This window comes from Phyllobates terribilis, unplaced genomic scaffold (assembly GCF_046119375.1).
Source record: "Phyllobates terribilis strain yellow unplaced genomic scaffold, ASM4611937v1 Scaffold_468__1_contigs__length_1428546, whole genome shotgun sequence".
In the NCBI taxonomy this organism is placed as follows: domain Eukaryota; kingdom Metazoa; phylum Chordata; class Amphibia; order Anura; family Dendrobatidae; genus Phyllobates; species Phyllobates terribilis.
Window position 1 is genome coordinate 386,993 of NW_027363228.1, and position 27,748 is coordinate 414,740.

Here is a 27,748-nt window from a genome sequence, read left to right on the forward strand (position 1 = left end):
ATGATGTGTAGATGGCTGTGAAGGTCTTGTGCTCAGTCTTGTTTTATCCACCAGGATTATATGTTTTATACTTGTGTAATGAGAACGGTGGAGATGGCAGGATTAGAGCTGATCATAGATGGGACTTCTCCATCTGTCTGTGACTTTTATAATATTTGTTTCAGGGTGAAGATCTGACCCATATTAATACTACAGAGACATATGTGAGGGGTGATGAGTGGTGTAAAGAGGAGATTCCTACATATGACTACCCAGGTGAGTAGTAACCACTAAATGCAGAGAAGTCACAGATTCTTCTCAATTACCGGCTGTGGATGCTTTATCTGTGGTGTAGTCCGGCCGTATCACAATCGTGTGATCTCCATTTTACCTCTAGACCACAACATTCTTCTCCACCCAAAACTGTTCAAATGAATTTGGGCATTGAAAACCCTTTTTCTAGAGAACTTGCAACCTGGAGATCCACCTACCCCCTGGAATTAGTAGACGCTGACCATTACCTGCCCAGATCTGTAAACTACAAAGCCAAATGACAGCGTACGTAGAGTGTGCTGACAAGTGAGAAAATCACTTGAAGAAAAACATTATGATGGGCCTGTAAGAGAAAGCGGAGGGTAATGATGCTGTTGGCTTCCTAGATCCCTGATATCTTATTGGATGAATCTACCTTCTCTCCCTTCTGTGCTGCTGAATGTTCTCATATGGTCCCTACAAGACCAAGTTCAGTCTTTCTGGCCAAGCTTCACTTTTATGATCGCAAATATTAAATGCGCAGTGAGGGACAAGTGTGAATTTCTGTACAAAGTTTCCCTTTATTCTGACTTTTTAATTTCTTTTAAAACTGAATAACTTGAAGCAGGATTGGGATAAAACTGCATAAATAACATTACACCTGTGCCATGATATCTCTCTAAGCTGTGCGTGGCTGATGGCTGTAATATACATCTATTCACGCCTGCAGGAGATGTGGTGGCATGGCTCGAGCCCTGGTTTCATGGATTCACTCCACGTCATAAATTCCATTATGTTTTCAATCCTAAGGAATTCAGATTACTGCACAATCTCTCCTGAAATGGGGGCACTAATACTTTCTCTACTCTTCTGGTCAGGACTCATAGTAGCTCCAATGGTCCACCATAAATGAGTGCAACTCCGGTTTAGTGTTGGATTTCTCCCTTCATACATACGTTGGTGTTGGGGATGTAACATATATTTTTATTGTTGTATATTTTTTTACATGTTCATTCTGTATGATAGTTTATTTGGGGTTGGATCGGCCTGCCTCACCTATGTGAGTCTTTAACTACCTAGTAGTTACAGTTACAGACTAAAGTTTTTTTTTACTGAAGAAGACTGTTCAGCTTGATCGTTTCAGTCGGTGTTATTATTTGTAGTCACAGTTTTGCCCATCACCCTTTAATCCTTCCTTACGGATCTTGACTTACACAGATACTCCTAGGCTTGGGCCATAGTGTTACTTGCTGTTCTGTGGAGTGAGATGGGAAGAAGAATAGTCCGGTAGCCGGGCCAGAACCAGGAGGGCTGAGAAAGTACAAAATCAGAATACGCAAAAATAGTCAGTAAACGGGCCGAGGTCATAACAGGAACCAAATACACAAGCTGGGAGCTGAGCGCAGAGGACTGAACCAGAGGAGAACAAGGCTGGATCTGGCAGCTTCCGGCAATATGCTTCCAGCTTTAGTAGGGTGCGGTGCTTTCCATATGGCTGAAGCAGGGAGCAGATTATTGCAGCTGGACAGCACACACACCCATACTGCCAGACTGGATGGTACTACTGGTTCCATGCAAACTAATCTAAGTGGCTGGACAGAGCCTGCGCCACCCAGAACTTTTGGTCCCAACGTCTTCTCAATCACCAGCGCCGCCTGCAGAATAAATAGGACAGCACCTGGTGACAGAAGCAGACGTCGCAGGAGCAGGTCCCAGAGGATATGGGACACACCACACCATACAAAATGTCAGAAAATCAGAGCAGTAGAAATTCCCATATATTGACTCCATTTTGAAAATTATGACCCTCAATGAATTAATCTTTAGAAGTTGTCACTACTTTGACTCCACAGTCACTGTCCGAAAATTAGCACACAGTAGATGTTTCAAAGTGAAAATTACACATTGGCCATTTTATTGCCCAACACATAGTGCCCAGATTGTGCTCCGGGAGACACACACCGTAAATGAAGAGGGTTCTTCTCACTATAGTAATGCCAAATACATGGATGATAAATGTGGTTTTGGCGCACTGCAAGGCTCAGAAGCGAGGGGGAGATCTGACTTTGGGAGAGCGAATATTGCTGGATTGGTTTATAGAAACAAAGTTGCTTTTCAAGAGCCTTTGAGCCACTAATAATGTGAAAATCTCTGTTTTTCCACTGACAAATTATGGACCTGAGTGGGGACTTGTTTTTTGTGAGATGAGTAGAAGTTTTTATTGGTGTTATTTTCATCTACATAACATTGTTTGGTGGCTTTTTATTCCATATTTGGGAGGCAGAATGAACAAACAGTTGAACACCGCTCCACTGGTTCATCCTATGAGGTTTTCTATTAGACTGTGAACTGTCATTGTCTTGGTAAATAATTCAATATATTTACAGAACTTACCCTTTTTACAGACAGTTTAAGTAGAAATGTTAAAAAATATAAATTTCAAGAATATTTTATTCAAAAATAATAATTGGTTTTATTCTTGACAGATGACTGTACCAGGAGATCAGAGGGACGGCTGACATCTTCAATTTTTAAATCAGTTGAGCTTGAGATCCCAGAGGATACAATTGAAGTGAATGCAATTACTCCAGATCTACCATCATCCCTTCACAGCAAAGATCAATCATCTGATCCTATGAAACACGTCCTGTCTTCTGATTCATTACCGACTACTAAGGAAAATCAAAGTCACAAAATAAGCATTAAAAAACAAACTGCTCCTAAAGCAAAGAAGCCATTTTCACGTTCAGAATGTGGAAAATGTTTTACAGAGAAATCAAAGTTTATCAGACATCAGAGAACTCACACAGGGGAGAAGCCTTTTTCATGCTCAGAATGTGGGAAATGTTTTAACCGGAAAGCGCATCTTGATAACCACCAGAAAACCCACACAGGAGAGAAGCCATTTTCTTGTTCAGAATGTGGAAAATGTTTTACATTGAAATCAAGTTTTATCAGACATCAGAGAACTCACACAGGGGAGAAGCCTTTTTCCTGTTCAGAATGTGGGAAATGTTTTAACCGTAAAGCGCATCTTGATAACCACCAGAGAACCCACACAGGGGAGAAGCCTTTTTCCTGTTCAGAATGTGGGAAATGTTTTAACCAGAAATTAGATTTGGTCTATCACCAGAGAACTCACACAGGGGAGAGGCCTTTTTCCTGTTCAGAATGTGGGAAATGTTTTATCCAGAAATCAGATTTGCTTAAGCACCAGAGAACTCATACAGGGGAGAAGCCTTTTTCCTGTTCAGAATGTGGAAAATGTTTTAAACAGAAATTTGATTTGGTCAATCACCAGAGAGCTCACACAGGGGATAGGCCTTTTTCCTGTTCAGAATGTGGAAAATGTTTTAACTATAATTCAGATTTGCTTAAGCACCAGAGAACTCATACAGGGGAGAAGCCTTTTTCCTGTTCAGAATGTGGAAAATGTTTTAAACATAAATTTGATTTGGTCAATCACCAGAGAACTCACACAGGGGAGAAGCCTTTTTCCTGTTCAGAATGTGGAAAATGTTTTAACCAGAAATCAGGTTTGGTTACGCACCAGAGAACTCACACAGGGGAGAAACCTTTTTCCTGTTCCGAATGTGGGAAATGTTTTAAACAGAAATCAGATTTGGGTAAGCACCAGAGAACTCACACAGGGGAGAAACCTTTTTCCTGTTCAGAATGTGGAAAATGTTTTAACCGTAAAGCGATTCTTGATAGCCACCAGAGAACCCACACAGGGGAGAAGCCTTTTTCATGTTCAGAATGTGGGAAATGTTTTAACCAGAAATCATATTTTGTTATTCACCAGAGAACCCACACAGGGGAGAAGCCTTTTTCCTGTTCAGAATGTGGAAAATGTTTTGTGAAGAAATTCTCACTTCTTAGTCACCAAAGTACTCACACAGACGAGAAGCCATTTTCATGTTCAGAATGTGGAAAATGTTTTAAACAGAAATCAGATTTGGGTAAGCACCAGAGAACTCACACAGGGGAGAAGCCTTTTTCCTGTTCAGAATGTGGGAAATGTTTTGTGAAGAAATCCGCACTTCTTAGTCACCTAAGTACTCACACAGGCGAGAAGCCATTTTCATGTTCTTAATGTGGGAAATGTTTTACACTGAAATCAACTCTTAATAAACTTCAGAGAAGTCACACAGGGGAGAAGCCTATTTAAATTCTAACCGAAAATTGTATCCTCTTAAAGGGGTTTTCCACTTCTCTTGGCACAACGACTTCTCATTCCTCATGTTTGGCCTTGTTAAAATAAAAACACTCATACGCACCTCCCGTTGTGGCACCGTTCCATTGGTGTCACAACTTGTTTTTCCGGGGCTCACATAAGGTTATTACATCACACAATCCTGCTCCCAATCAACGCCGCCTTCAGACGTATTGAAAATCAACAGGAAAGACATGGCCTGGACATACAAATGAGAGCACTCTCTTCAGACCGTGTTCCTGGGGGAATTATAAGCAATTTCCGGCCTTAAACATAACGTCCGATATGGGAAAGAAAGACGAGATCGGAGGTTAATCTGAGGTCCTCCACCTCCGTCAGCATGTCTGGTATGCAGTGTTTCTTATCGAAAGTCTTATCATCCTGCTCTGGAGCCATTACTGCCTCATCTCAGCTTGGAAAAAGAAGCAGTATTAACCCTCATGATGCCAGACAGCTCAAGCCTGGAAGTCCTGCACCAACTTCTCTCTTAATGTAGGCCTCACAAGAAAACATCTCCACAAATCTCCCTGTATTCTCACCAAAGCCCACATACTGAGCAGTTCTTGCTGCACAGGAAAATATACTCCCCCAGCCACAGGGATTTTAATATGGGGAAAGCCATAATTGATTTGTATTTCATATTGTGTCTATCCCTACTAAACAAGAGATAGAGCAATATATACAAAGGCTGAAGACCACGTACAAAACTGAAATACGTCCCCTCACTTCTAGCCTATCACAGCTTACTCACAAGGTACAGAGATAAGAGGATGATGTCGTACAAGTTGTGGCCATCAAAATGCTGAGAAATAAACACTGAATCTTCACAGCCAGCAAATAAACAGTCTCTTTAATATCATTGATGACCAAGAAAATCACAATAATATCCTGAAATCATCAATGCACAGGCGATTATGCCAACACTGTGGACATTGTTCAATTATATTCTTGGTGACCCTATTGATAAGGAGCTGGAGATCGACAGGGCGCACCGTACATTAGGCAATCATGGCCCAGATCCTGAGTGTCCAAGGGACATTATCGGTCACATACATTATTTTCAATGTAAAAGAGGCCGTTGTGAGGAAAGCAGGGGAGTTGGGTCCTGGTGATTTCAATGGAAAACGCATACAATTGCTCACAGATCTATCCTGAATGGCACTTGCTCAAAGAAGGGTATTGAAACCACTACTTGATACTCTCTAGGTAAATGGTCTGATGTACTCCTGTGGTACCCTTTCCAGCTGCAAGTCCGAAAAAAATGGAACATTGTATACTTTGAAAGATCAAAGCGACATGAGACCATTCTGTGATGTCCTGGACATTCCCAGAATCCATATATCTGACTGGTCACCTTCTCCACCATTGCCACAGAGTTTCGGCACATCACAGAAGGCTTTCAATGGATCAGGAATTTGATGGTGATGCACCCAGACGGAAAAAGAACCTGCCAATCATATGAGCTCCTGAAATGAATCTTCTTTTCCCTGATGAGAGAGACAGTTTGCAGATGCGTACTTATTTCTTTCAGAATATAATAAGATATATCTAAATAGAGTTTTAGGTGCCACTCTTCCACTATACCGAATGTCTCAGTTCATATCTGCCCATTTTCTAAAGACTATGATACTTTTCCAGCAACGGACCACCATTTTTGTTAATATTATTATTTTGTTTTATTAGTGATTTACTTGTTATGTTTTATATAGTTCTGCTGACTTGTCAGTATGAGCACTAGATTCACTTGTAAAATGTCCAGCATTCCACTAATCTGTATCTCAGGAGTATCTAATCATTGTTCCAATAGCCAATAATCTCGTTATGTGTGTGTAGATTGTAGACACAGTGGAGCCATCCCCACAGGGGGTCTTACATGCAGTCTCAGATGAAGGCTTCTAGAATATTCTTCATTGTTTAGCGAAGAATGAATGTTTAAGGGGGAGGGTGTGATCACTTCTGACCTGGGAGGGGACTGAGCCCAGTGGAAGAAAGGACAGACATGTTTTAGGAGAGTTGGGTGGAAGGATTGGAGGAAGAGGAAGGAGACAGTGAGTATGGCCTTATACAAAGCCAGTGGAACTACTAAACCCAGATTGGGAATTTGAGGACTGAGAGAACTGTTTTTTGGCCATTTACCTGGAATTGCTTATTACCATGGCTGTGATCAATAAAATATTGTTGCATTGTTAATCTGCCTAGGTGATTACTTACAACCCACAACCACAGATCTTTACAATATCTTATAACGGCATTTAATTTGAGTTCACATTATATTACTGTAATATCAGGCTGTATTACTTTGCTCGCTATATATTCTATGGTTCCCCCTAATAGGAACCCTAGAACTAAAGGTTTGACTTACACCTGTAAAGACAACCCTCAGTTAGGGACTTGCATTGGGATCTGCTTGTTTCGTAATTTCCTAGTGTTTGATATATTCATAATCTATACCTCTTGGCCACTGAGAGGTAGACATTACTATCTACCATCTATACCTCCTCTTTGCTCTTAATCTTTCTCTCCTCCTCCTTTTTTTTCATATAATATGACACAACTCAAAACTCGTTTATTGAATGTCAGAGGACTTAATGTTCGAGAGAAAGGAGCTCAAGTGTTTTATCATATGAATAAACAACACGTTCATTTTCTCCTTCTTCAGGAGACCCACTTTAGAAGCGATCATATACTGTACCTCAGATTACTAACAGATATTATTCATCTTGGTGTCACAGTACAAATGCTGTTTTGAAGTCTAAGGTGCGGAGTATAGGCCGACACAGATCACTGCCGCATACCATTGTAGAAACACTGTCTGACACTGAGAGGAGGTATGTGTTTAAGATTCCATCTATTCCAACATTTTGACTTTGGCAAACTTCTGTCTCCCTAATTGTGACCTAATTAAGACATGATGTCAGTACTTAAACAAACTAAAACATTTTCTGTAGGACCTTATCATCATTGAAGGTGACTTTCATTTTGTCTTGGATCCTTCTTTAGAGGGTTCCTGGGATGGAGTCACCAATCTAAATCACCCAAAAGCTTTGCTAAACGTGCTCCGGTCTTTCCAACTGGTCGATGTATGGAAGATACAACATCCAGATGTAAAGGATTATACGTATTATTCTCCTATACTCAATATGCATAGCCGTAGAGACTTTTCATTAAATTTCCATCACTTGCTTACATGGCAACCTACATCTCGGATAGGGATTGCTATATGGTCAGATCATGCTCCTGTATATTGTAATCTGACTATACCAGACTCCACTGAGGCTTCAACTGTGGGAACTTAAATGATAATCTGCTGAAAGACTCACTCTGTGTCTCAGACCTTCTTGAGACTATAGACTCCTTCACAAATATGAGCATGATGAAACTGCCTTACCATTTCAATGGGAAGCTCTCAAATGCGTCCTCAGAGGGATACTAATAAAACATGGATGCCGGCTAAAAAGAGAAAGCAGCTAAAGTCTCCCATTTGCTTGAGCGGATTGATCTTCTTGACAAACAACATAAATGATCTGCTTCCCTCCAGACATACGCAGACCTGCTTAACGCTAGAAAGCAGCTAAGGTCGTTTCATGGATGGGTTACTCGCAAATATTGTTACTTATGGAAGGAACCAAGCGGAAGCTTCCATTCTCGGTACTAAATATGGGGCGTCCTCGAGAAAATGACCTAAAATGTCTTAAGCTAAAGTTAATATATAAGGTTTGGGATAGGGGTAAAAATATTCTGGGAATTGGAAAGTACACAAACTATACTCCTTTATGGCACAACTATAACTTATCAGAGTTACAGAAACTAAATAATGTTAGTGAGTGGGAGGATAGGGGTAAATGTTTGGTATCAGAACTCTTGAGGAAGTGATTATTCAAGAGCTTTGAACAAATAAAGGCAGATTTTAACTTTCACATAGGATGTTTTATCAATATCTGCAAATACGTCATGCATATAACACACAACTAGAATAAACGCCATACTGATTGATAGACATCACCCGATAGATACCATTGCTACAGAGCTGGATACAAAATGTCTAATATCCCTTATTTATAGGCAATTACTGGCCCTACTTTTGGATATGCTTTAATAGTTAAGACAAAATGGGAAGAGGATGTGTGTCCCTTAGCTGAGGAGCAATGGGGGGAAATACTGAATTTGATACCTAACCTTTCCTTGTCGAAGACACAAAAATTGTCCCAAATTCTTATCATTCATAGGGTATATTATATTATTTTATTTAAAATTGAAATACAAACGGATGACAAATGCCCTGAATGTGATAAAAATGACGCCCACCTGATACATATGATGTGGGAATATTGGCGACTACTGTAATGTGGTGATCGCTCTTGTACTATCTGTATTTGGGATACAACTTCAGTTGGAACCTAAAATCTGTATCCTGAGACTCCTGGGAGAGGACGTAGACCAGACTCCCATATGGCAATAGCTAGCTCCAGAATATTATTCTAGCCAGATAGTTGTTGGCTCTACATTGGATAGACAATTCTCCCCCAACAATAACAGAACTAAAATCCAGGATAAATAACACTCTATGCTTGGAAAGGAAGCTTATATATGAAGAAACGCTGTCAAGAAATCCATACACATATGGAACAATGGTTAATTACCCCCGGTATTGCTTCAGAAAACCTTCTCAGAAATACTGTACTGGACCGTTTGTCCATTTCCTTACAGTAAACCAGGAATGTATATCCTTATACCCAAGGTGTCAGCGAATAATAATTGTCTCAGTCCATATAATTGTCCCTTCTTAGATATATTCTTTTTCTTTTGATGTCCCAATAGGGAAAAAAATAATCCGTCAGGAATATTTCAGATATTTATGTACAAATGTAAAATTACTATTCCAAAACCTTGTACTATAGAGCGATATTGGGATTTGTATCATTGTACACCGGTTGTCGTATTGTTACTGGTTATTTATTTTTATTTATTTGTTTTGTCACAAAGTTTGTTTACAAAAAAAAATGTTGGTAATTATTTCTTTTGTTCAAAATGATCTGATTGAAAAAAAGAAAGATGCGAAGGTCATTAATAGATCAAACATATACAAAATATCAAGATCGCATGCAGAGGTATTCTTACAAATTCGCAGATAAATGTGGTCTCACATTGACAAGGAGGTTACATCCACACATGTAAAGGACATATGTATCCAGAATAAAAGGGGCACCCGGCTATAGATTCATAACCCCACTGACATAGAGGAAGCATTTCATTGCTATTATAGCTCACTATATAATATTCATGCACAATACCACGACGTGCCACCTAAGAGTCTTGAAACAAAAATTGACAAATATATTATGGACACTACCGTTCCTTCCTTACAGACCCCCGAGCAGGAGGTACTAGACAACGCTTTCACTGAAGGAGAGATATGAGAGGCCATTAAATCATTCCCTATTGGGCAGGGAGTTAAGGAGATATAGGGGAAAGAGAAAATATACCTGTGTAGCTTATATAATGAGAGGAACAGATGTGTGACACAGTGTCTCACCAGAGAGATCTAAGACTGTAAAGAAAGACAGATAAGATAGGTATCCACCACATCATAGACAGCCCCAGTGTCAGAGGAATACAGGCATACCATAGGATTTGTTCAGGATTTCCTAGGTCTGGCGTCCTGACGCGGTATTCACCGCTTGTCAGCGTGCGGCGCCTGTATCAGAGAGCACCCGGAAGTGTTTTATACAGGCATGCAATGAGCGTGCAGAGACCCCGGCCAATAGGAAAATTGTGACCACGGCGGAAGTGACGCTATCGGTTGCTAGGTAGATGAATATCCGGTCATGTGATGCCTATGGTGCGTTCCAGATGGGTGGAAGTATGTGTTCCAAGCTAGTGATAATACTATGGATCAGAGATATCACATTCCGAGGCTGAGTACTATGTTTTAAATGGATACAAGGTGGATATGGGAAATGCAATGGGGCGGAAGAGGGAGAATGGGATGATCCAAATTAGTAGGACCAGCGGAAATAGAATTTGATGTTCCAGAAGGGGGTTAATAGGATATTAACGTTGGATCTAAAAAACATGTCAATATCTCTCAAAACATGTAAACTGTCAAAGATCGACGGTTGGGTCGGGAGATGAGGACTACTACTCCTCTCATCCGACCGCCGCTCCCACTGATAACAGCGAGAGCGGCGCTGCTGAGGGGAGCAGTAGTTTTCCTCAACAGAGCCGGCGTGCCCGCGGTGAAAAAAAGAAAGAAAAAAAGTAAAAAGAGAAAAAAAAAACCTTATGCTCACCTGTCCGGCGACCCCTGGTGTCCTCGGTCCCAGCAATGCTCTCCTCCCGGCGGCTGGCGTTATACTGCTGGGAGTGCGCTCGCTCCTAGCAGTATACTGTGCTTCCAGGACCTGTGGTGAAGTAAGCGATCAGCTGATTGGTTACGTGACCGATCAGCTGATGATCACGTGACCTCACCCTGGGAATACTCTCAAGTTCTGAGTGGTAAGCTCACCAGGGCTGATCTTAAGCTGATCAACCCCAGTGACCTCACTCCTGCACAGCAATATATACTGACAGGAGTGATTTTACACTCCTTGTCAGTGTACATTGCTGTCTTTTACAGCAGTGACATCAGTGATTGGGTGAATGGCAGTAGCTGACACCGAGCTCTTTTCTTTGGTGATGTCAAGATGTCAATCAGACCTTTTCATGACCAAACATAAGTAAAGTAAAGAGTTAAATAAACACACAGACATAAAGCAAACACTTTATTTGAAATACAACAGGCACATTCTTTAATCATTTAAATTAACCAATATACCGAACCCAGTTCTGACGGAAATCCAAGGGTTTAAGCAATGTCCACCAAATAACTTTATTTAGCTCCAAAAAACACATAAAAAATCAAGGCAAAACCGCACATTTTATCCGCAGCATTTTTCCTGCCAAGGAGATGCAGAAACGCTCAGGAAATTTCTGCTTCAAATCCTGATCGTGCGCACATAGCCTCAATCTCAAAGGCAAAGAAAGATCTCCTTAGGCACTTTATAATAGTCCTGGAAATCTAACGTAGTCTACAAATGGATACCTTAAAAACATAAAAAGAGAATTAAAAAACAAGATACTGTCCCTTGTTCACCAATTTATTAGAAAATATGGATCCCCCGCAGGTCCGGCATAGTTCAGCGCTTCCCATGACGTTCCCTGAATCCGTTGATAAAAGTGTATGGAGAGTCTCCATAGGCTTTTAGCAGCCGCTACTCCCGGTTCCTGCTGCACTCTGAGACCCGGCGGCTCTGCACAGCAGTGACTTCAGTAACTATACTGCTCATCAGAGTCGCCGGGTCACACTGTCCTCTGTTAGACCTGGCGACTCTGATGAGCAGTATAGTTACCAACGTCACCGCTGTTCAGAGCTGCCAAGTCCCACAGAGCTTAGCGGGACCCAGGAGTGACTGCTGCTAAAAACCTATGGAGACTCAGAACAAATCTCCATAGGCTTTTATCGACGGATTCGGGGAACGTTGTGGGAAGCACTGGATTACATTGGACCTGTTATTTTCTAATAAATTGTTGAATGAGAGACAGTGCCTTGTTTCTTTTTCCCTCTTTTTATGTTTTTTTGGTTATCCATTTGTGGACTACATTGGATTCAGTGGACTACGTCAGACCTGCATGTTTTTTTTGTGTTTTTTAATAAATTAGTGAACCAGGAAAAGTGTTGGGAAATGTTTATTCAAATGAAGTATTTTTTGTGTGTTTTTATTTTTGATTGCTGGGTCAGTAATGGGAGTGTCTTATAGACACCTATTCATTACTAACATCAGGGCTTGATGCCAGCTGTGATTTTTGACAAATTACAGCTGACATCAATCCCAAGACACTTTACACTGATTGTCAATGCATCAGGGCAATTGGGAAGAGCAAAGGCAAAATGCCATAATTGGTGCATCTCATAGACTTCTGGTATATTTAAGCTGGGAAGGGCCCAATAACCAGGGACCTTCCCAATCTGATATCAGCTCTCTGCTGTATGCTTTACCTTTGCTGGTTACAAAAATAGGGAGGGGTGGGCACATCATTATTTTTAATTATTTATTTGTTAGGTTAAACAAGGCTTATCGGCCATTAATGCCATTGGAAAGGCTGTAAAGGGTGAAAATTTATATATGTAGGGGGGTTGTGAAATTATATGTAGGAAATCTATCTATTATCTATCATCTCTCTAACTTCTTTCTATCATCTATCGATATCTGTACATAACATTGTTTTCTTAGTTTTGTAATCAGCTTTAGGTTACATAGAGGATTATAGTAAGTAAAAGACGATGTTAATGACGCATTGTATACGGATGCAGGCGAGAAAAAGATCGCACACTCGCATGACAATCGTCCAACTTTTCGGGATGAACATCGGAGCGATTTATAATCTGCTGATGTGAACAGACCCTTATCCGGACTCTGAATATAGTCTATCAAGGCCGCCCTCCCTGGAAGGGGTTAAACATACGAGATTTCGGCCTTTTAGCTCCTGGCATGAAGTGGATAGCACAATCATATGCCGCCATATGGTAGACGTCCGGTAACTGGTGATAATCACCTCATGTGTCGTCCCACGTTACATCCTCACATAAAACCGTAGAAAAGGCGGCGCGGGGAAATTGTGCCAGAAGTGAGGGGCAAATAATGGCGGAAATGTCCCTGACTGCGGAGACGTCTCCATGTAGAGTCTTCACCCCGGATATCAGGACAGGAGCCGCGCAGTTCACACTGTGCATCCACTGAGGCCCCTGATCATGTGACCCCTGACTCCTCCCCTCCTGTGACCTCATCACAGGTCCTGTGCGCACACAACAGCCATATATGTGGTGGCGGCTCTGCAGGTGGAGGTATGTGGAGACCCCATTACTGGGCGCAGGGGCATTAACCCCTTCAGCACGGAGGCTCTTTGGGGGTCTCTGTGTGGTGTGAACAGTGAGGTAACAGCTGTGGGCAGAATGCGGCTTCGCTGGTTCCCGTCCACATTAGATCCCTTCAGACGACTGCAGGATGAAGGACAGAAGCCCAGAGACGTCCTCACACAATGGCCGCTGCTTCTCTCCTAGTTCCCGCACAGTGATGTAGATACTGGTGATAATCGCCCCCATATTCTCTTTATTCCTCCGGTGCGATGGATTTACCCTCAGGTTCAGCAATGCTCCTCCGCCATCTCTCCTCGACCTCAGCTATTTACCCTTTCAATGCCACAAAACTGAACGTTCTTACAGTCACCATTGTGTTCTCTTAGGAAATGTGTGGAATCGTTGGAGGGGTTAATGGGCGCGGGATTAATGGGGTCTCCTATGTGCTCATTAATTCTCTGCCTTATTTACGGGAGCAGCAGCCGACATATCTGACATTACATCCCAGACACTGAATACCATATGCTACAAATTCACTGCTGCAGGCGATCGATTGTTTAATGAAATGTTTTTATTTAATGTGATTAAACCTATTTCTTGTGTTCGGCATATTTACATGGTGAACATTCATCAATGCCGCATTGGTGAAAACCCAGAGGTGTAAGGCAGGTTCTCGTTATCGGCTTCTCTTGGGATTAAACCAGGAGACAGGAGATGTGAAAGGGTCGGGGCCGAGAACTAACAACCATCTCATAAAACCATCAGACAACCATCTCGTGAGAAACGTATTCAGCTGCCGACTCTGAGGAAGTAACTGCTTGTTGTCTGGGGCCTAAAATATAAAGGTTTTATTAGTAGATGTAAAGAAGAAAACTAAATACTGTAATATAATAAATCTGATATGTTTCCCTTATTATCTGCAGTAATTGTATTATTACACAGGATTCTTTATGATGTTACATCGGCTCATCTTCTTCTCATTCAGGTCCGTACAATATTGGATCCTGTCAATGAACATCTATATAAGAGAATTTTCCTTATGGACCCATCAAATATCGATATGGACAGAGACAAGATGGCGGAGAGGATATTACACCTCACCCTAGAGATCCTCTTCCGGCTTACTGGAGAGGTGAGAGATTCTGATGACATCACATTACATCATTCTTATCTATGGGAATAACAGATGGACAGAACTGGAGAGGTGAGGACTCTGGAAATGTCTGTAGTGAGATTTATTAATGTGTCTCTCCATAACCAGGATTACACAGTAGTGAAGAAGACCTCTAGTGAGCGCTGTCAGGACCCTGTGTCTGAGGGATGGGGAAGACCCCTAAGCCCAATCACAGGGCCTCCATCTCGCCCCCTGATACATGAGGACATTAATGACCAGAAGATCCTAGAACTCACCTACAAGATGATTGAGCTGCTGACTGGAGAGGTGACGCTGCTGGGAATGCTGGGACATTATACAGTAACGCTATGGAGGGATCGGGGGGTGACGGTATCATTGTATGTGTCAGGTTCCTATAAGGTGTCAGGATGTCTCCGTCTATTTCTCCATGGAGGAGTGGGAGTATTTAGAAGGATACAAAGATGAATACAAGGACGTCATAATGGAGGTTCCCCAGCCCCTCACATCACCAGGTAATAGACAGGACTAAGTACACACGGCCTATAATTATCTCTATGTAAAGAATGAATTCAGCCCTGTTTGTGTTTCCTCCGGATCTATGCAGTAAGAGGACAACACCAGAAAGATGTCCCCGTCCTCTTCTTCCACAGGACTGTAAACAAGAAGATCCCAATGTTCCTCAGGATCATCAGGTAGATGGAGAGAAGGTGTCATGAGATCTCCCCTATGATGTGTAGATGGCTGTGAAGGTCTTGTGCTCAGTCTTGTTTTATCCACCAGTATTATATGTTTTATACTTGTGTAATGAGAACGGTGGAGATGGCAGGATTAGAGCTGATCATAGATGTGACTTCTCCATCTGTCTGTGACTTTTATAATATTTGTTTCAGGGTGAAGATCTGACCCATATTAATACTACAGAGACATATGTGAGGGGTGATGATCGGTGTAAGGAGGAGATTCCTACATATGACTACCCAGGTGAGTAGTGACCACTAAATGCAGAGAAGTCACAGATTCTTCTCAGTCATCAGCTGTGGCTGCTTTATCGGTGGTGTAGTCCGGCCGTATCACAATCGTGTGATCACCATTTTGCCTCTAGACCACAACATTCTCCTCCACCAAAAACTGTTCAAATGACTTTGGGCAATGGAAGCCCTTTCTGTGCTGCTGAATGTTCTCATATGGTCCCTACAAGACCAGGTCCAGTCTTTCTGACCAAACTTCACTATTATGATCGACAACATTTAATGTGCAGTGAGGACCAAGTGTGAATTTCTGTACAATAACAACAGAGTTTCCCTTTATACTTTTCAATTTCTTTTAAAATTGACTAACTTCTAACAGGATTGCGATAAACTACATAAAAAAACATTACACCTGTGCCATGATATACAGTGGGGGAAATAAGTATTTGATCCCTTGCTGTTTTTGTAAGTTTGCCCACTGACAAAAAGACATGAACAGTCTATAATTTTAAGGTTAGATTAATTTTAACATTGAGAGATAGAATATCCCAAAAAAAATCAAGAAAATCACATTGTATAAATTTCTATATATTTTTTTTTCATTTTGCAGTGAGAAGTATTTGATCCCTCTGGCAAACAACACTTAATACTTGGTGGCAAAACCCTTGTTGGCAAGCACAGCAATCAGACGTTGTTTGTAGTTGATGATGAGGGTTGCGCACATGTCAGGAGGAGTTTTGGTCCACTCCTCTTTGCAGACCATCTTTAAATCATATCATTCAGATTGTGATGCTGTCACTTGGCAACTCTGACCTTCAACTCCCTCCATAAGTTTTCTATGGGATTAAGGTCTGGAGACAGGCTAGACCACTCCATGACCTTAATGTGCTTCTTTTTGAGCCACTCCTTTTGTTGCTTTGGCTTCATGTTTTAGGTCATTGCCTTGCTGGAAGACCCAGCCACGACCCATTTTTAATGTCCTGGCGGAGGGAAGGAGGTTGTCACTCAGGATTTTAAGGTACATGGCTCCATCCATTCTCCCATTGATGCGGTGAAGTAGTCCTGTGCCCTTAGCAGAGAAACACTCCCAAAACCTAATGTTTCCACCTCCATGCTTGACTGTGGGGACGGTGTTCATTGGGTCATAGGCAGAATTTCTCTTCCTCCAAACACGGCGAGTTGAGTTAATGCTCAAATTTTGTCACAGCACCTTCTCCCAATAACTCAGAATCATCCAGGTGTTCAATGGCAAACTTCAGATGGGCCTGCACATGTGCCTTCTTGAGCAGGGGGGACCTTGCGGGCACTGCAGGATTTTAAACCTTTAAGACGTAATGTGTTACCAATGGTTTTCTTGGTGACTGTGGTCCCAGCTGCCTTGAGATCATTAACAAGATCCCCCCGTGTAGTTTTAGGCTGATCTCTTACCTTCCTCATGAACAAGGATACACCACGAGGTGAGATTTTGCATGGTGCCCCAGATCGATGTCGATTGACAGTCATTTTGTATTTCTTCCATTTTCTTACTATTGCACCAACAGTTGTCTTCTTCTCGCCCAGCGTCTTACTCTTTTTTTTTTATTACTTATGGTTTTGTAGTCCATTCCATCTTTGTGTAGGTCTATGATCTTGTCCCTGACATCCTTAGAAAGCTCTTTGGTCTTGCCCATGTTGTAGAGGTTAGAGTCTGACTGATTAATTGAGTCTGTGGACAGGAGTCTTTTATACAGGTGACTATGTAAGACAGCTGTCTTTAATGCAGGTAACGAGTTGATTAGTAGCGTCTAACTGGTCTGTAGGAGCCAGAACTTATAATGGCTTGTAGGGGTTCAAATACTTATTTCTCACTGCAAAATGCAAAAAAAAATATTTAATTTATATAATGTGATTTTTTGGGGGATATTATATCTCTCAATGTTAAAATTAACCTACCCTTAAAATTATAGACTGTTCATGTCTTTGTTAGTGGACAAACTTACAAAACAGCAAGGGATCAAATACTTATTTCCCCCACTGTATCTCTTTTGGCTGATGGCTGTAATATACATCTATTCACGCCTGCAGGAGATGTGGTGATATGGCTCGAGCCCTGGTTTCATGGATTCACTCCACGTCATAAATTTCATTATGTTTTCAATCCTAAAGAATTCAGATTCCTGCACAATCTCTCCTGAAATGGGGGCACTAATACTTTCTCTACTCTTCTGGTCAGTACTCATAGTAGCTCCAATGGTCCACCATAAATGAGTGCAACTCCATTTAGTGTTGAAGGTCTCCCCTCATACATACGTTCTTGTTGAGGATGTAACATGTTTTTTTCTTCTATGTCTTTTTTTTACACGTTCATTCTGTATGATAGTTTGATTGTGGTGGGATCGGCCGGCCTCACTTATATGAGACTGTATCTCACTGGTAGTCTATAAAAAAAGATCTCCATTGCCTCTTCCAAAAGTCTGATATCTATATTTAAGACTCCTCAGCTCTGCAGTTTTATAACTATATTTCTCTTTAAATGACTAATATTTCCTCTTGAATCGCATCTGATAGAAAATATTCTCCTTTACATTTTTCACTGATGGAGACTATTGAGTTTGATCATTTCAGTAGATGTGTTATTGTCTATACTCAGTTTCAGTAGATGTGTTATTGTCTATACTCAGTTTTCGACTACAGTAGTTATTTCCCCCTAATACTCTGATTTAACCCCTTCCCGCAGATAGTTTTGTGTTCCTAATCAGGGACCATTTTTCAAATCTGACGTGTGTCACTTTACAGTGGGTACGGAAAATATTCACACTCCTTTAAATTTTTCACTCTTTGTTTTATTGCATCCATTTGGTAAATTCTAAAAAGTTTTTTTTTTCTCATTAAAGTCCACTCTGCACCCCATCTTGACTGAAAACCCCCCAGAAATGTAGACATTTTTGTAAATTTATTAAAAAAAGAAAAACTAAAATATCACAGACCAAATGAGAATCATGAGCTCAAAGGAACTACCCAAGGAGCTCAGAGACAGAATTGTGGCAAGGGACAGATCTGGCCAAGGTTACAAAAGAAGTCTTCCAAGACATGGGCTTCCAGCCAAACTGAGCAATCGTGGGAGAAGAGCCTTGGTGAGAGAGGTAAAGAAGAACCCAAATATCACTTTGCCTGAGCTCTAGAGATGCAGTAGGGAGATGGGAGAAAGTTCCACAAAGTCAACTATCACTGCTGCCCTCCAGCAGTCGGGCCTTTATGGCAGAAGGGCCAACGGAAGCCTCTCCTCAGTGCAAGACATATGAAAGCCTGCATATAGTTTGCTCAAAAACACATTAAGGACTCCCAGACTATGAGAAATAAGATTCTCTGGTCTGATGAGATGAAGATAGAACTTTTTGGTGATAATTCTAAGCGGTATGTGTAGAGTAAACCAGGCACTGCTCATCACCTGCCCAATACAATCCCAACAGTGAAACATGGTGGTGGCAGCATCGTGCTGTGTGGATGTTTTTCAGGTACAGGGACAGGACGACTGGTTGCAATTGAAGGAAACATGAATGCGGCCAAGTACAGAGATACCCTGGATGAAAACTTCTTCCAGAGTGCTCTGGACCTCAGACTTGGACGAAGGCTCACCTTCCAAGGAATGTCCACTTATCTGCTTAATTTAAATATTACCCCCGCCCCTGCACGTCACAGGGCCCTGTAGCGTGCAGTCTAAAGCTGAACATCCCTCTTATGCGCAATGTGCATATAGCTGAAGCTGCTTTTTTTTCTCTCCCTGCGCTATTATACTGATTTGCTCTAGTGCGCAATTGCCGGGAGTCACTGTGACTTCCGCTCCAGTGACCTCCGGCGTGCGCAACAATGAGGTTTGGTTCCCACATCCTCTCGGCATCCTGCTATCCGAGAGGAAGGGGGGACCAAACCTCATTGTTGCGCACGCAACTGATCCCACAGTTGGACACTCTGAAGAACTGTTCACTGGTCCATTTCCATATTTGGGCCCCTCGCCTGCTCCGCTTGAAGTGGTGGAAGAGGAGATCCCATGTAGCGATGGCCAAATATTTGAACAGACACGGCCACAGGAAGGCGACGCTGGCAATTTGTCACAAGAGGTGGACGATGACGAGACACAATTGCCACGAAGTAAGGAGGAGGACCGTGGTGCGGAAGTGGAAGAAGAGGAGGAGGTGGTGGATGATCTAGTAACTGGCCCAACGTGGCAGGAGGACACGCAGAGCGAGGCCAGCAGCACACAGGGGGAGGGAGGTAGAGTACCCCAACAGGCAGGAAGAAGCAGTGTGGTGGCCGCAGACAGAAGGCGGGCAACGGTTCCCTGTAACACCAACACGAGGGACGTAACTAGTACAACCGGTAGGTCTTCCAGAGTCTGGAATTTTTTTAAAGACTCTGCTGATAACCCCAAAAAGGCCATTTGTACCACCTGCCAGGCCAGCATCAGCAGGGGTGACAAAACTACCAGCCTGACCACCACCAGCATGATCAGGCACATGTCAGCAAAGCACCCGACTTTGTGGGTCGAAACCCAGGGTCCACGACCAGTGTCAGCGGGTGTCACCACTGCTTCTTCCGCTGTTGTGCGTGTAAGAGAACTGCCTGTTGTGCGTACAAGGCAATCCCCTGTCCATACTGCATGCAAAGATGCCCCCTCCTCTCAGTCTTCACTTGTTATGGCAGTTTCTCAAGAAACAGCATCAACGTCCACGTCCCACCGCAGCGTTCAATTGTCCATATCCCAGACCTTTGAATGAAAGCGCAAATTCGCAGCCAATGCCCCACAGGCCACAGTCCTAAATTCGCACATTTCACGACTACTTGCGTTGGAAATGCTGCCTTTTAGGCTAGTCGAGACGGAATCCTTCCGCAACCTTATGGCGGTGGCCGTCTCTCGGTACTCGGTCCCCAGCTGACACTATTTTGCCCGGTGTGCCATCCCCGCACTACACAAGCAAGTGTCCCAAAACATCTGCCGTGCCCTCAACAATGCAGTTACTGGGAGAGTCCACCTGACAACTGACACGTGGACAAGTGCTTGTGGCCAGGGACGGTACATCTCCCTGATGACACACTGGGTAAACATAGTGGAAGCCGGGACCCATTTGGACCTTGGGACGGAACACATCCTCCCCACACCGAGGATTGCGGGCCCTATGTCAGTCAGAGTTGCCCCCACAGTGTACAGTTCATGCGCATCATCCTCCTCCTCATGTTCAGCCTCCATCTCAGATATCACCACATCAGTTACAAGCTGGAAGCACTGCAGTACTGCCTCAGCCAAGCGGCAACAGGCTGTGCTGAAACTCATAAGCTTAGGTGATAAACCTCACACTGCTTGTGAGTTGTGGACAGCTGTGAAAGAGCAGGCAGCTCTGTGGCTGAGACCGCTGAACCTACATCCAGGCATGGTCGTGTGTGACAATGGCCGTAACCTGGTGGCAGCTTTGAGGCGAGATCACACACGTACCATGCCTGGCTCATGTGCTTAACCTCGTGGTTCAGCGGTTTCTTAAATCGTACCCCGAGTTGCCAGATCTGCTCGTCAAAGTACGCCGCCTGTCAGCTCATTTTTGGAAGTCGGCTACAGCTTCCGCCGCCCTTGCTGTGTTGCTGCAGCGTTTGCAGCTTCTGGCACACCGACTGGTGTGTGATGTCCCCACATGTTGGAACTCTACCCTCCACATGTTGCAAAGGATTTGTGAGCAGAAGAGAGCAGTTGTAGAGTACCAGCTGCAACAAGGCCGTCGATATTCAGGTTCAGACTCTACACATAAGACCTCAGGAGTGGACCTGGATGTCTGACATATGTACCATCCTGGCAAACTTTGAGGAGTCCACCAAAATGGTGAGTGGCGATGACGCCATCATTAGCGTCAGCATCCCACTTGTCTGTCTTTTGCAATGCTCTCTGCAGAAAATTAAAGAGGAGGCATTGCAGCCAGAGTATGATGAGATGGATCAAGAAGCCGTAGCAGGCGATTACACACACCCCAGCCTCATCTCATCCCAACGTGCATTTAGGGACAATGAGGGAGTGGAGGAGGAGGAGGAAGAACAGGAGCTGGTGTCATGCGCTGTAGACAATAGTACCTGTACAACTGTCATACCGTCGGTTCAGCGTGGGTGGCCAGAGGACAGGGGGGAGGAGGAGAGCATGGTCAGTCGTCATCTTGGTGAGGACACGGAAGTCTTGCCCATTGCCAGTCTGGCACGCATTGCTGACTTTATGTTACGCTGCCTTAACCGTGACCCTCGCTTTGTCAAAATGTTGGGTGATAGTCATTACTGGTTGGTGACACTTTTAGACCCCCCCTACAAGGAGAACTTTCACTCTCTTATTCCTGAGGTGGAGAGGTCTACAAAAATGGGGCAGTACCAGAAGGCCCTTGCTGCAGAACTGTTAAAAAATTCCCATCTGAACACACTAGCAGCAGAGGTCACAGTTCGTTGCCCAACCAAGGCGTACAGATGAGAGAGACGCAACTCCAATCCACCAGAGGCAGGGGAACACTGTCAACATTCTGGGACAGTTTTCTGAGACCCGCCCAGCTTACAGGCCCTGAGGCGCGGGGTACTCTCACAAGGAGTGGAAAGTTTCAAAAGATGGTGAGGGAGTACCTTTCCAACTGTACCAGCATCCTCCGTGATTCCTCTGTGCCTTTTAATTATTGGGTATCCAAGCTGGACACTTGGAATGAACTCGCTCTGTACGCCTTGGAGGTCCTGGCCTGCCCTGCCGCTAGCGTGTTATCGGAGCGTGTTTTTAGTGCTGCTGGGGGAATTATAACTGATAAGCGCACTCGCCTGTCAACTGACAATGCTGACAAGCTGACCCTTATCAAAAAGGGCTGGATTGGGCCAGACTTCTCATCACCACCAAATGACAGCAGAGTAACATAAAGTCAAATCCACTGTGTTATTTCGGGAGGTGTATTCCCATGCACCGCTTCACACCCACACATGGGTATACGCTTCCTCATTTCGGCTGTTTTTTGCTCTTCTACTTATCCTCAGCCTCCACCACCACTATACCACCAGGGTGACCGTGGTACGTGTTGCCAGCATTGCAAGTTCCTCCGTCCTAATTTTTGGCAGCTTTTGCTTGGAAGGCATAGGCAAAGACTATGGGAGACCCACTCCCCAATAATGGGAATAATGTTTTTAATATGCTGTACTGCATGGCACTCGTAAGGGGCATTGCAAGTTCCTCCGTCCTAATTTTTGGCAGCCTTTGCTTGGAAGGCATAGGCAAAGACTATGTGAGACCCACTCCCCAATAATGGGAATAATGTTTTTAATATGCTGTACTGCATGGCACTCGTAAGGGGCATTGCAAGTTCCTCCGTCCTAATTTTTGGCAGCTTTTGCTTGGAAGGCATAGGCAAAGACTATGGGAGAGCCACTTCCCAATAATGGGAATAATGTTTTTAATATGCTGTACTGCATGGCTCTTGTAAGGGGCATTGCAAGTTCCTCTGTCCTAATTTTTGGCAGCTTTTGCTTGGAAGGCATAGGCAAAGACTATGGGAGACCCACTCCCCAATAATGGGAATAATGTTTTTAATATGCTGTAGTGATGAGCGAGCATGCTCACCACTGCTCGGTACTCGCCCGAGCATCTCAGTACTCGAGATGCTCGGAGCTCGCCGAGTACTTTCGAGATGCTCGGGCGGGAGCTTGGGTCCCCGTCCTGCATTTTGGCGCTATTTAGAGCACCAATCATGCAGGGATTGTCTGCCACTCACTGTAATGTCACAGCCATGGTGGTTGTGGCATTATAGTGATTGCCCAAATCGATGGGAACAGTGCTCACAGTGAAACATGAAAAGCCGGCAATTCAGCAGCGGCATACACCGGTACCAGACAATTTAGAACAGAAAGAATAGAGCATCACACATAGATTAGATAGATAGAAACATGTCAGTCACATATATAATAAGTACAGTGACAGTGTTGGTTACTGTACTTGTCATTTAGTGTTAAAATAAAGGATTTATTAAAAAAAAAAATTGGCGTGGGGTTCCCCGTAATTTTACCCTCTAGCGGAGGTTAAGCAGACGGCTGGGGCAGATGTTTGAAGCCTGGGTAGGGGGTAATACCCACGGAGCTTCCCAGGCTACTAATATCAGCCCCCAGCTGAATACCTAGCCTTTACTAGCTATTAAAATGGGGGACCCCCAAAAAAATTACGTGGGGTCCCCCCTATTTTAATAGCTAGCAAAGGCTAGGCAGACAGCTGGGGGCTGATATTAATAGCCCAGGAAGGGTGCCATGAATATTGGCCCCCTCCCAGGCTAGAAACACCAGCCGTCAGCCGCCCCAGAAATGGCGCATCCATAGGATGCGCCAATTCTGGCACTTAGCCTCGCTCTTCCCACTGCCCTGTAGCGGTGGCAGTGGGGTAATAGGGTTGAGGTTGATGTCAGCTTATAATGCCAGTTGACATCAAGCCCAGGTTAGTAATGGAGAGGCGTCTATAAGACACCCCCATTATTAACCCCATAGTCAAAGTTAAAAAAAAACCCACAAACACTCAGAATAAAGTCCTTTAATTGAAATAAAGACACAATTCTTTAATGTTCTAAATTAAACTCTACTTACCGTCACGCCCATTCCAGCTGAAGCCAACGATCTCCTGCAATAAAAGTAAAATAATAAACCAACCTCATCCTTACCTTTCCATGGTTCCCAGGACAGTTTCAGCTCTGCTACATTGACATGACAGGCTGCATCGGAGCAGAACGCTGAAATCCAGCTTGCCATGCTGCAGACACTGAGAAGCTCCTCAGTGAAGCTCCTCAGTGTCTGGCTGTGACGGCATCCAGATGAGCCGAGTTCATGTCCAATGAACTCAGCTCACCTCATGCACGTCGTCACTGACAGCGTGGGAGAATTCTCCTGCGCATGCGGTGCCGGCAAATGACGTCACCGCTTGAGCAGGAGAATTCTCTCACACTGGGACGGCACTGAGATGGCAGGCTGAATGGTAGCAGCACGCTGCCATCCAGCGTGCCATCCTTCAGAGACACTGAGGAGCGCAGGCAATGTCTCTGAAGGATGACAAGCTGGATGGCAGCGTTCTGCTACCATCCAGCCTGCCATCTCAATGCCATCCCAGTGTGGGAGAATTCTCCTGCTCAAGCGGTGATGTCATTTGCCTGCCATGTTCCCCAATGATAATCCGCTGCGGATTATTATTGCGGAAAAAAACGCAGCACTACCAATTATTTTGCGGAAGCTCTGCGTTTTCGCCGCCATTGACTTTCATTGAAACGCATGGATTACGCATCACTGTATATGTAGATGCGCATTCCATGCATTCCAATGTGCAGATGGTACCCAGGTGTGGAGGAGAGGAGACTCTCCTCCGGACCCGGGTACCATAGAACCTGTAAAAAAAATAAAAAATAAATGTTATACTTATCTTCTGATGGCCCCCGGTGCGCTTGTACTCCCATGCCGGCAGCTAGCGATGGACTGAAGGACCTGCGCTGACGTCATAGTCATGTGACGGGTCACGCGATGCTGACGTCAGCAGGTTCTTCAGTGTACCACGATCTGCCGACGGCCAGGACGCAGCGAAGCAAGACACCGGGGGCCATCGGAAGGTAAGTATAGATTTTTTTTTTCTACCATGCGTTTTTTAAGCGTTTCTGCACTTCTGTTTGGGCACTTTTTAGGCTTTCTACAGACTGCCGGGGGTGCCGCCGCAAAAATGCTCGGGTCTCCCATAGACTAACATTAGGCTCGTTGCTCGGGTCGAGCACCCGAGTATCACGGTGAGCTCGGCCCGAGCTTCGAGCACCCGAGCATTTTAGTGCTCGCTCAATACTAATAGGGACCAGTTTCTTCTCTAATTTGGAGAAAAACGTTGTAACTTGATTATTTGTGCCGCTAGTGAGAAGTTGAAGTTCTATTTTTACTTTTTCCAACTCTATGGCTACTTCATTATATTCTTTTTCGTTCTGCTTAAGGATTACATCCATCAGATTTTTTGTGTAGTTTAAGTGTATTTTTTTCCCAAGATAACACAAAGTTCTTATTTTTGGAAAATTGAAACACCTCTTTGAAGACTCAGAGCGCCCTAGGGACTCGTTCACGTTCCTGATTAGATTTAAGGGAATTAATCTTCCAAAATAGGCGGTATCTCTTTTTCCGCTAAATGAGTAATTCTTCTTTCCCGAGACTGGATACTGATGACCTGTAACTCATAGTTTAGGTTGCAGTCCATAAAAAACGCATCTGTGTCTACACATAGTGCCCAGATGGTGCTCCAGGAGACCCACACCGTAAATTAAGTGGGTTCTTCTCACTATAGTAATGCCAAATACATGGATGATAAATGTGGTTTGGGCGCACTGCAAGGCTCGGAAGAGAGGGGGAGATCTGACTTTGGGAGAGCGGATATTGCTGGATTGGTTTATGGAAGCCATATTTCTTTACAAGAGCCTTTCAGCCACTAGTAATGTGGAAATCTCTGTTTTTCCACTGACTGATGATGGACCTAAGTGAGGACTTGTTTATTGCGAGATGTGTAGAAGTTTTTATTGGTATTATTTTCATCTACATAACATTGTTTGGCTTTTTATTCCATATTTGGGAGGCAGAATGAACAAATAGTTGAACACAATGCTCCACTGGTTCATCCTATGAGGTTTTCTATTAGACTGTGAACTGTCATTGTCTTAGTGAACAATTCAATATTTTTACATAACTTCCCATTTGTACTGACAGTGTAAGAAGAAATGTTCAAAAACATAAATTTCATGGATATTTTGTTCAAAAATAATAATTGGTTTTATTCTTAGCAGATGACTGTACCCGGAGATCAGAGGGACAGCTGACATCTTCAATTTTTAAATCAGACGATCTTGAGATCCCACAGGATACAATTGAAGTGAATGACATTACTCCAGATATGCCATCATCCCTTCACAGCAAAGATCTGTCATCTGATCCTATGAAACAGGTCCTGTCTTCTGATTCATTACTGACTACTCATGGAAATCTAAGTCACAAAATAAGCATTAAAAAACAAACTGCTCCTAATGCAAAGAAGCCATTTTCCTGTTCAGAATGTGGGAAATGTTTTAACCAAAATTGGATCCTTGTTAATCACCAGAGAATTCACACAGGGGAGAAGCTTTGTTCATGTTCAGAATGTGGGAAATGTTATAACCAGAAATCAGATCTTATTAATCACCAGAGAATTCACACAGGGGAGAAGCCTTTTTCATGCTCAGAATGTGGGAAATGTTTTGTACAGAAATCACAGCTTATCGCACATCAGAAAACTCATACAGGGGAGAAGCCTTTTTCATGTTCAGAATGTGAAAAATGTTTTAAACATAAATCAGATTGTGTTAATCACCAGAGAATTCACACAGGGGAGAAGCCTTTTTCATGTTCAGAATGTGGGAAATGTTTTAACCGCAAATCAGTTCTTGTTAATCACCAGAGAACTCACAGATTGGAGAAGCCTTTTTCATGTTCAGAATGTGGGAAATGTTTTGTAGAGAAATCACACCTTAATACACATCAGAGAATTCACACAGGGGAGAAGCCTTTTTCATGTTCAGAATGTGGGAAATGTTTTATACAGAAATCACAGCTTATCGCACACCAGAGAATTCACACAGGGGAGAAACCTTTTTCATGTTCAGAATGTGGGAAATGTTTTAACCAGAAATCAGATTTTGCTAAGCACCAGAGAACCCACACAGGAGAGAAGCCTTTTTCATGTTCAGAATGTGGAAAATGTTTTAACCAGAAATCAGATCTTGTTAGTCACCAGAGATCTCACACAGGGGAGAAGCCCTTTTTATGTTCAGATTGTGGAAAATGTTTTGTGCAGAAATCACACCTTGTTAGACACCAGACACTTCACACAGGGGAGAAGCCATTTTCATGTTCTTAATGTGGGAAATATTTTATGAGGAAATCAGCTGTTAATAAACATCAGAAAAGTCACACAATGAAGGAGCCTTTTTCCTGTTCAGAAAGTGGGAATTGTTTAACCATAAATTGATTTTTGTTATACACCAAATAACTCACTCAGGGGAAAAGCCTTTTTCATGTTACTTCATGTGGTGATCACGCCCACACACAAGCGGTGCGGGCCGATCGCCGCGTCTTTTTATGTGACATCTGTCAGTCATAAAAAACTGATATGGATCTGGTATCGCTGTAATCGCACCAAGCCGAAGAATAAAGTCTCTTATTCAATTATACCGCACGAGGAACGGCATAAAAAATAAACTCTAGGGTTGTGCTAGGGTTAGGGTTGTGCTAGGGTTAGGGTTGTG

At 43.3% G+C, this 27,748-nt stretch overlaps 2 protein-coding genes across 2 annotated transcripts; both read left to right on the forward strand.

The window, feature by feature from the left end:
• Positions 1-166: 166 nt before the first annotated feature.
• Positions 167-6,766, forward strand: LOC141229239 (uncharacterized). The gene is made up of 2 exons (XM_073667431.1): positions 167-255; positions 2,718-6,766. The coding sequence occupies exon 2, from the start codon at positions 2,867-2,869 to the stop codon at positions 4,325-4,327; it is 1,461 nt and encodes a 486-aa protein (XP_073523532.1). The 5' UTR covers positions 167-255; positions 2,718-2,866; the 3' UTR covers positions 4,328-6,766.
• Positions 5,456-27,748, forward strand: LOC141229244 (uncharacterized). Its single transcript, XM_073667433.1, has 3 exons — positions 5,456-5,527; positions 15,366-15,456; positions 26,255-27,748. Exons 1-3 carry the CDS (start codon positions 5,456-5,458, stop codon positions 27,358-27,360), a joined length of 1,269 nt encoding a protein of 422 aa, XP_073523534.1. The 3' UTR covers positions 27,361-27,748.

Excerpts from the sequence above, each read along its gene's own strand:
- LOC141229239 (XM_073667431.1), top strand. The coding sequence starts at position 2,867 with ATGAAACACGTCCTGTCTTCTGATTCATTACCGACTACTAAGGAAAAT.
- LOC141229244 (XM_073667433.1), top strand. The coding sequence starts at position 5,456 with ATGGCCCAGATCCTGAGTGTCCAAGGGACATTATCGGTCACATACATT. Across the intron at positions 5,528-15,365 it reads TCAATGTAAAAGAGGCCGTT|GGTGAAGATCTGACCCATAT; the intron begins GTGAGGAAAGCA and ends TATTTGTTTCAG. Across the intron at positions 15,457-26,254 it reads TCCTACATATGACTACCCAG|ATGACTGTACCCGGAGATCA; the intron begins GTGAGTAGTGAC and ends TATTCTTAGCAG.